Source organism: Macrobrachium nipponense, chromosome 7, assembly GCF_015104395.2.
Source record: "Macrobrachium nipponense isolate FS-2020 chromosome 7, ASM1510439v2, whole genome shotgun sequence".
Classification (NCBI taxonomy): Eukaryota; Metazoa; Arthropoda; class Malacostraca; order Decapoda; family Palaemonidae; genus Macrobrachium; species Macrobrachium nipponense.
In genome coordinates, this window is record NC_061109.1 from 113136431 (window position 1) to 113144571 (window position 8141).

The following is an 8141-nucleotide window of genomic DNA, read 5'->3' on the forward strand; positions in this document are numbered from 1 at the left end:
ATTTCATCAACAATTTATTTTCATTTCTTACTCATCTCGAGTTCACATCATGTGCTTAGATTAAGGTGCATTTGGACAGGGTCTTGAGCAAAGATCTTGAGCGACTGCTTCACCGTTTCTTACCGAGCATGTTGTTAACATACTCTAAGTCAGCCTCTGCTTGCATAGCTAGTTGGTATTCATCTTGCAGCGGCGATTCCATTAACAAAATAGCACTGGATTCCTTCAATAGCTGAGCAGATTCCTGTTGAAAATAGATACATTAAAAGAATGGTAAAAGACTCTTGTACTCGCAACTAAAAATAAGAGAAATCATAAAAAAAAATTCCCTTCCTTGGTATTCTATCGACATCAAACTGCAGGTGACTGATTCATTGATTGTGTCTATTAAATCTGGTGTCACAACATCTGGGTAATTGCAGGTGACTAACATTTATAACATACTTGTAATACCAATTTGTTTCTATATAAAATTTTTCAAAAAGACAGTCATAAAACTGTATTGGGTTGAATGACCATTAGCATCATTGATAGGATAGGATAAAAGATTAGTTTAACCACACCTTTGAGCCTAACAAAGGCTCTTCTCAGGCTGGTGCATCATTTGATAAAGGAAAGGGATGCGAGATTAACACAAGTATGACATGAAAGAGTTGTGATTCAATATGATAACATTCAGGAAGTATTAGTTAGAAACTTGAATATAATGCATACCTGAATAAGCTACATTACATAAAAGCCTATAACACGATATTAATGTAAACACGGAATTTAACCAGTCTGAAGACGCTTGTCACTGACGGTGAGGGAACGAATATATCCTCAAGTAAACAAGTAAAATTCTAGTTGCATTCAGTTCTCACAAAATACGAAGCAACATAACTGAGGTTGCAATGATTTCAAATGATAATCGTGTCTACATTAATAACAGGACTGCATAACATTTCTACGGCAATCAAAGAATAAAATGTACTTGAATTTTTAAAAATTGGACTTCAAACGCAACTAATGGACAATTCTAATACATCTGAGTATTGCAAGATATCTGAAGAAATTTTATTTCAATACGTTTTTTGTCTCTATATAAATATGTTCTTATAGGAAAATCGAAATGAAACGAATTAGGCAGTGACCTGTATCCTGGTCCCTTAAAATAATGATGATTATGAGAATCACGGAACAACGGGGAAATGTGAGAATTCCATTGCAGTCCAGAGGTGGGGCGAGCAGGTGGAGTTCCCAACCAGTGGACCATAGTTTTTCGCGGAAGGGTGTAAGGGTCTAAATCACAGAGGATTAATTTTTTCTCGGTGTATACTCATCCCATATTTGTCAGTAGTTTAAAGTTCAAAGAATATTAAAGTAAACTACTCAGGAACTTTTCTTTTTTGTTAGTTGGATATTAGAAGACAAAGTCAAATCCAAAAATATCGGGATACAATATGTAGATAAACAAAGAAATATAGTGCAAAAGAAATAAGCATTTCCTCTGTACACTTTTCCAAAACCATCTTTTAAGTATATTTTCTGGATTAATGATATTCCTTGATCCTGCATATTTACTCAAGGACTCGCGAAACCACAATTTGCTCCTCTCCTTATGAAAAGCTTTTTCTTAGGACAGATCTCATTGACAAGAATAATTAATAAAAAATTCGTTAACTGACATTCAGGTCATATAATCCTAAATGAAAATTCCAAATAATTTTAAATATGACGATGTAACATATTTTTTCGAAGGTAAGTACAGAGTTACTTTTTTTTAACCAGTTATTCTAAATTACAAAAAAGCTTTTAAAAGATTTTCCAATAAAAAAAGGCACCTCAGAGTCATGGAAATTAAATTGTCCTTAGACTGTCTATAGCTTTAGTTCATCTATCAGCTCTCAAAGGGTACAAAATCGGGAAAAAAATATATATATATGATCGAGAGTACGAATGGAAATTTGCAAACCTTGAGCAGTACTTTCCCAGGGGCCGACGCTTTAAGTTTCTTAGGAAGCCTTCTGAACTTCTCCATTAGACTTGCTTGTAACTCGTACATCAGCAAACCACGAAGGCGACTCAGTCCTAAAAAGAATATTAGAAGCAATTATCAATGCTGCATTCGATATTTCCTTAGAGGCATATAGCAATACCATCTGCACCATTCTTAAAAATATCCATATAATGTCCCCACTGATTAATTTTAACAATACCTTTTAAGGGTTTCTTTTAATCCTTCATGAGACAGAAATATCTTTTCAAAATCAAGTCATTCTATATATACAGTATATATAAAACAATTTAATGTGTGATGCATTAATCTGGCAAAAAATAAATTAAGTGCTAAAGTTTTACTTTTAAATGATTTTTCTTGCAAGAAGCTCACCCGGACAAAAAATATCTGCAAGTTTGAGAACTTCCCGGCAGAGCTCTTCCTTCCTGTCTACCAGATCTTTCGGTAAATCCTTAAGTTCTTGTTTATCGGGACCCCCTGGACGGCCATAGAGTTGGGCTAAGGCCATCTTAACGTCGGTCCTGTAGTAATGATTCTCACCGAACTTCGAAGATGTAGCTTTAAGGAATGCCTCTGAAGAAGACAAGGAATTATACTTAAGACGCACCAGTTTCTCCCCAGTCTCTTTGAGGAAGCCGTCCACCTGATCCAGGATGACGCTTGCAGAGCAGGAACTGCACACCCAAGCTTCTGGACTGAGTGGATTAGGAGAAGGTAACACAACTCCTGACGAACAGTGGCTACATTTAAGGCTACTTAAGTGAGTTCCCAGTTCTGTTGGATCTTTACATCTGTCGCACGTGCATTTAAAGTACTTACTTGTCCTCAAGTATAACTGTCGGTTAGCTGTCCCCCACATGGGATCAGTATACGAAGTAGTGATGTGTTCACCTTTGCTTATTTCTACAGTAGCCCTGATGATTATGTTCAACTGTGGGTCGAAAGTCCTAGAGGAATTTGGGATGCAATTGTGCTCTAAGAGACAACCCTTCCCATAGAGTCCTATTACATTAGGACCAGGAATTTCAAAACCGTTCACATCTATTACACCACAAATACGATGGATCTCTTCCTCAGAATAACTCAGTACCCTCAGGTACTTTTGAATAAAATCAACAACGTTGGCCTGATTAATTTCGTGGACGTCTGTGTTTATACGACGCTCCAGGTGAGACTCCATCTGACAAAGGGAGGACCACTTTGCTTGGTCCTGTTCTTTCAACCACAGGCATCTCAGGGGGGTAATGCACTCATACATTTGATTGATATTCTTGAACTGATTCACCTGGACTTTCACTGGTCTGAAAAGAAGTAAAGTTTCATGAATGCTGCGCTCCCCAATGGGTGCTAAAAATGTCCTAGTTATGATCCCCACAGAAACTATTAGGCAATAAAAGTATAATTTACCCATGAATTATTATTATGTGTTTAAAAATCCCTTTCTGTCAATGACATCACAGGTAATTTTACACTGTTGTAGAGCTACATAAAAGACAATAACGTTGAATGATATCACAATGGCTAGTGTAAGCATTCTTTTTATACAAAATAAATTAAGTTCTTTATTAGTTAGAATAAATAATCTATGGTAAAAATCAAATGATTGTTGTTTTGCCAACTCTGGGTATGGAATTACTTCAAAGTTTGTGAGACTGATTTTATCAGTCATTGACAGGTGTTCCCTTGCACATATAAAGGCTGCAAACATGTTGAAGTTATGAGAATTGTATGAGGTATGTTCATTTACTATGAAATTAACCTAAACAACATGAATGGGTAAGATCTTCATAAAAACCCAGACCACTACTATGATAATGTGCTAACCATACTTCGGGTCTGCCTTCAACAAGGGATCATGGATACCCCACCTGGCTGGAAGCCTACGTTGCTGCCTTCCAAGGGAAAACCCAAAAGGTTCCCTCCATCAAAAGAGAAGGCTGTCCTCCTGGCCTGCCTTTTCCAGGGGACCCCTGGGGCAGCCAAAAAGGATAAAGATCCACCTAAAGGGATGTCTTCCGTAAGAAGCCTTGCCTTCCACCCCTATGGGAATGCTTCTTGACCTGGCACGAGTCCTGCATCCTTTCTGAGAGGGTAGGAGAGGGTAGCCCTGAAGGGAGACTGCCAAGGGTGGCCCGGCTGTCTCCCTCTGCAAAGGCCCTCCTGGAGTAGAGGCTGCCTTGGCCCCTACCTCCTTTCTGAGAATTCCCTGGTTCTCTCTGAGAATGTACCTACGATGATTGTTTCCCGACTGGCCTGTTGTGTTAGATATTGTAATCGACCTATTTTCTTTAGATGTTATATGAAGGACATTGGAACCACTTTTGGATATCAAGCTCAAGAAGAATTTCTCTCATGAAAGATCCCAGTTTTCAAAGGAAGCTCCAGAGTTCTGGAAGTTTGCCTAATGTAAGTATTCGAGGCCCTTGGCTCTGATCCAAATGGGTCTTATAACTAAAATATACCTCTCAAAAATATATACTAAACTGGCGGTACGAACCCCCTTCGCTAAGGAGAAGTGAATTGTGTATCTGATGGTTAGGCGACTACAGTGGGTGCAGTTATGATGGGGAAAAGTTCATGAGAATGGAACATAATTCAAAATACTTGCTAAACGGGAAGGCTAACACTGTTTATTGATGTAAGATGCTGTGATATTGAGTAAACCATTTGGGCCAAACGAGAAATGTATAATCGTTGGTGAGTTAATACTAAATTGTATGGGATAACAATGATGACTATTTCTAATAATGTCATTCTTTGCCTTACTTTCCAAAAGTCAGTTGTTAGCTTTTGAGAAAACCAACCTGTTCCTTGAGAGCTGACACTCAGGGTAATGAAGGACAATCTTCTGGCATTCCGGACCACACATTGGCCATCCACAATCCGTACAGCTGTACGATCCATTTACTGGAGTAAAGCACCCAAGGCAGACAGGCGCAGTCACCTGAAATAAAACCAAAAAACGAAAATGAAATGGATTCAAGACGGTCACCTATGAAAAGACAAATGATAGTACCTAATTCAAGAGCATCATTTCGTCTCCTTCAAAAGGACTGCTTTATATATATTTCTCCACTTTCGGTGTTCTAAAACTATAATGTTAAACATCAACAGCTGGCTAGACTGTCACTAAATAGAAAGGTTAAAACTTTGTGAGGACAAGGCAGTTTCTGCTACGTTAAATAGTAGATATTTACTAACATAGGAGACAAAATAAAATGAAAAAAAAGTTGCTGGTTGTTTTTCAAAGATGTTAGAGAATCTGATTGGTAAAAAAAAAGACCATATGGAGAACTTTTTTTTTTATCCGGGGAATTAATATCCTAAATATCTAGCAAAAAGTTTACTGTAAGTTTCTTTTCACATCTATGGTGCTAAATTAGGAGCAAACAGGAGATGGGAGTATTAATATTAGTCAAACTCACTTGCTTTGGTCCAACAACCAGAGGAGAATCCCGGAGTATGATTTCACCTGCCTTTATGTCACGCGAGGCTTCCAAATACCGACCGAGCTCCGCTGACTGACATACCCTAAAATTCGTTAGGTAAACTTAAATTAACAACTCAAGATGACTTTTTTGTGCGTGTAAAACTTGCATACCTCAATCATTGGCAAAGAAATATAAGAAACGAGTGCCTAATAAAAACTGTTTTTTTTTTTATCTGTCCATCCGCCCGTGGTGTTTTTGTATGGTAACACTGCGTCCCGGGCTTTATATAGTTACGCTAATTGTAAGTTTTAGGTAAATAAAAGGATATCTGGGTGTACATTTGTAACCGAAAAGTGTTTTAATAATTTACTGTATGCTAATTACACCGTTAATATTCGAAATAGGATATTATTATAATCGTTGAATGTAAGCTAAATGTAACTATCTAAAGCCCGGGACGCAGTGTTACCATACAAAAACACCACAGGCAGATGGACAGATGGAAAAAACAGAGTATAGTGAATTTCTCAATTGATTTCCGCCTTAACTATGCTTGTCAATTTACCTGTAAGGACTGCATTCTGTCCTGTGAATCTTCCAGTGTTGCTTTTGATGATCCTTGCTGCAGTAGACTGTGACGAAACATTTGGCACATTTCTGACTGGCCGGTGCCTGGCACACAGCACACTTGGTGGCTGTCATCCTGAAAAATAAAGAACATATGGTGTCGAGCGTATAACTGAAAAAGAATAGTCATCAATTTCTATTGATAATGGAATATCTATCGATATTCATAAATATGATAAATAATACCATACGAACGATAAAGTTAAACTTTTTCATATATCAGAAATATAATTATCACCAATTCTAAAACTTTAGGAAAAATGAGTTTCGGAAAAATCAAAGATGTACAATAAATTCCTAACGAGTAAGGAATTTATCCTAACTGGTGTAACTATTATTGGAAATTCTTTTCCGGCGAAATTAATTTGACCCCACTGCTAACAAGAGAATCTTGCAGCTACTGATATTGAATGTGTTGGCGTTTGTTGAAAATATCCTTTTTTAAGCTTCTTTAGACCTGAAATGAATATTGTGATCAGACATGCTAGAGAAGCACATAGGCCATTTGAACCTAAAACAAATTGTAAGTCAGATGAGAGAGTATCTGAACACAGTGCACCAAGACTATACAACAAAATACTGCCGGAAATGAAGATCATACAAGAAGAAAGGAAATTTTACAAAGAACTAAAGACTCCTATTCTAAAAGAGCTACGATACTGACGAAAAAACTCTAAAAGACAGTCATAAAATAATATAAGAAGCAATTTATTTTGAAAAGGTACAAAGGCCCGGCAACGAGGGAATCAAAACCAAACAAGCATAGAAGTTAGTAATATCTTCTATACTGCAATGGTGACGAGAGTGCAAGTCCACTCTCGTAGATCTTAACACATCATCACTGTATTTAGATTGACAAAAATCCTAATAATTTTAATAATTAACCGACGCCTTAACTGGCATACATATCTAGGTTAGCTAAAGAAATACATAGAGTAGTTGTTTTAGCGAAGGAAAACTATGCCTAGAAAATTAGCGTCCGGTAAGACAATCAGTTGCCAACTAATTACTAATCTTTGAATGTGTTTATAATAAACAAGGCACAGGAAATAAGGAATAGCTGTAAATTAATTATAGATAAATCTAAAGGAGGCACAAGAAATAAGGAATAGATATGAATTAATTATGGATAAATCAAGAATTAAATAAACCCGCTAAAATTTGAAGCATAAATCTTTAAAGCAATAGCGCGATCACTCTCAGAATTTACGTCAAATGTCTACAACATTATCAGGAAAGAAAGACCACTGACTCTGAGCAATGTGATATATCACAGCAGTAACGACATAAACAGGCGCTCAAAGAGATATGTAGCTCACACTACCTTCAGATCTGTGTGGAAAGATGCATGGGGAAGATGTCTTAACAGGAAGTGTTACGAATAGGAAATGCTCTACTACAGGGTTATAAATATATATGTATACCGATATATGTGTTGTGCACGTGTTTTTGTATATAAATGGGCATGGACGTTTGTTTTGGCCACGTGCACATATGTGCATTTAGGTTATTTTATCTAAACTTGTAACTCTAAAGAAGAATGATACAAACTTAGCTTGAGAAAAGGCACTATCTGGAGTTCTCGAAGTGACACCAGCCCCCAGAGATATTTGTCTTTGTAGTGTCACTAGATATGTACGCGTTCCCACATTTGTTCCCCTTTCCATGAAAGATTATCGATAAAAATGTTCCAGTGCCCGGAAGTATATCTTAATCTCTACGAAGTTCCGTTCATTTCAATGATTACCCTCACGGCGATAACGTCGAGCTATAGGTTTGCGCAACTCAACAAGGACTCGGCCGAAGCATAACGGATTCTTGAATGGAAGAATCGATAATGTTGTTAATACCGAGAATCGGAAGAGCAGTTACCTTACCTATCAGTCCAAGAGGTTTGTGAGATTCGACTTCTTCCTCCACTGCAACATGGCTGACTGAGAGCGTGGTGGTATGTGATGCCAAAATAGACGCCGAGGGTACCACTGCCCCTTGAGTAGTGCGGCACCGGTGGTAAAAGTAGTCTAAGGACCCGTTTCAATTAACACTTCTACTGTTGTGTTTTGTCCAGGCAAACATTAGCTTAG

The 8141-nt window shown here is 37.5% G+C and overlaps 1 protein-coding gene across 2 annotated transcripts; it reads right to left on the minus strand.

Annotated features, from left to right (window-relative positions):
* Positions 1–8074, minus strand: LOC135217093 (SET domain-containing protein SmydA-8-like). Of its 2 annotated transcripts, none has more exons than XM_064252775.1 (7): positions 7935–8074; positions 5996–6133; positions 5425–5530; positions 4804–4943; positions 2372–3300; positions 1955–2070; positions 1–244 (listed from the first exon to the last, which is right to left on the minus strand). In XM_064252775.1, the coding sequence occupies exons 2-7, from the start codon at positions 6130–6132 to the stop codon at positions 110–112; spliced, it is 1563 nt and encodes a 520-aa protein (XP_064108845.1). In that variant the 5' UTR covers position 6133; positions 7935–8074; the 3' UTR covers positions 1–109. The 2 variants fall into 2 exon arrangements, with proteins under 2 accessions (XP_064108845.1, XP_064108847.1); XM_064252777.1 differs by having other exon boundaries at positions 7930–8051.
* Between the last annotated feature and the right edge of the window lie 67 nt (positions 8075–8141).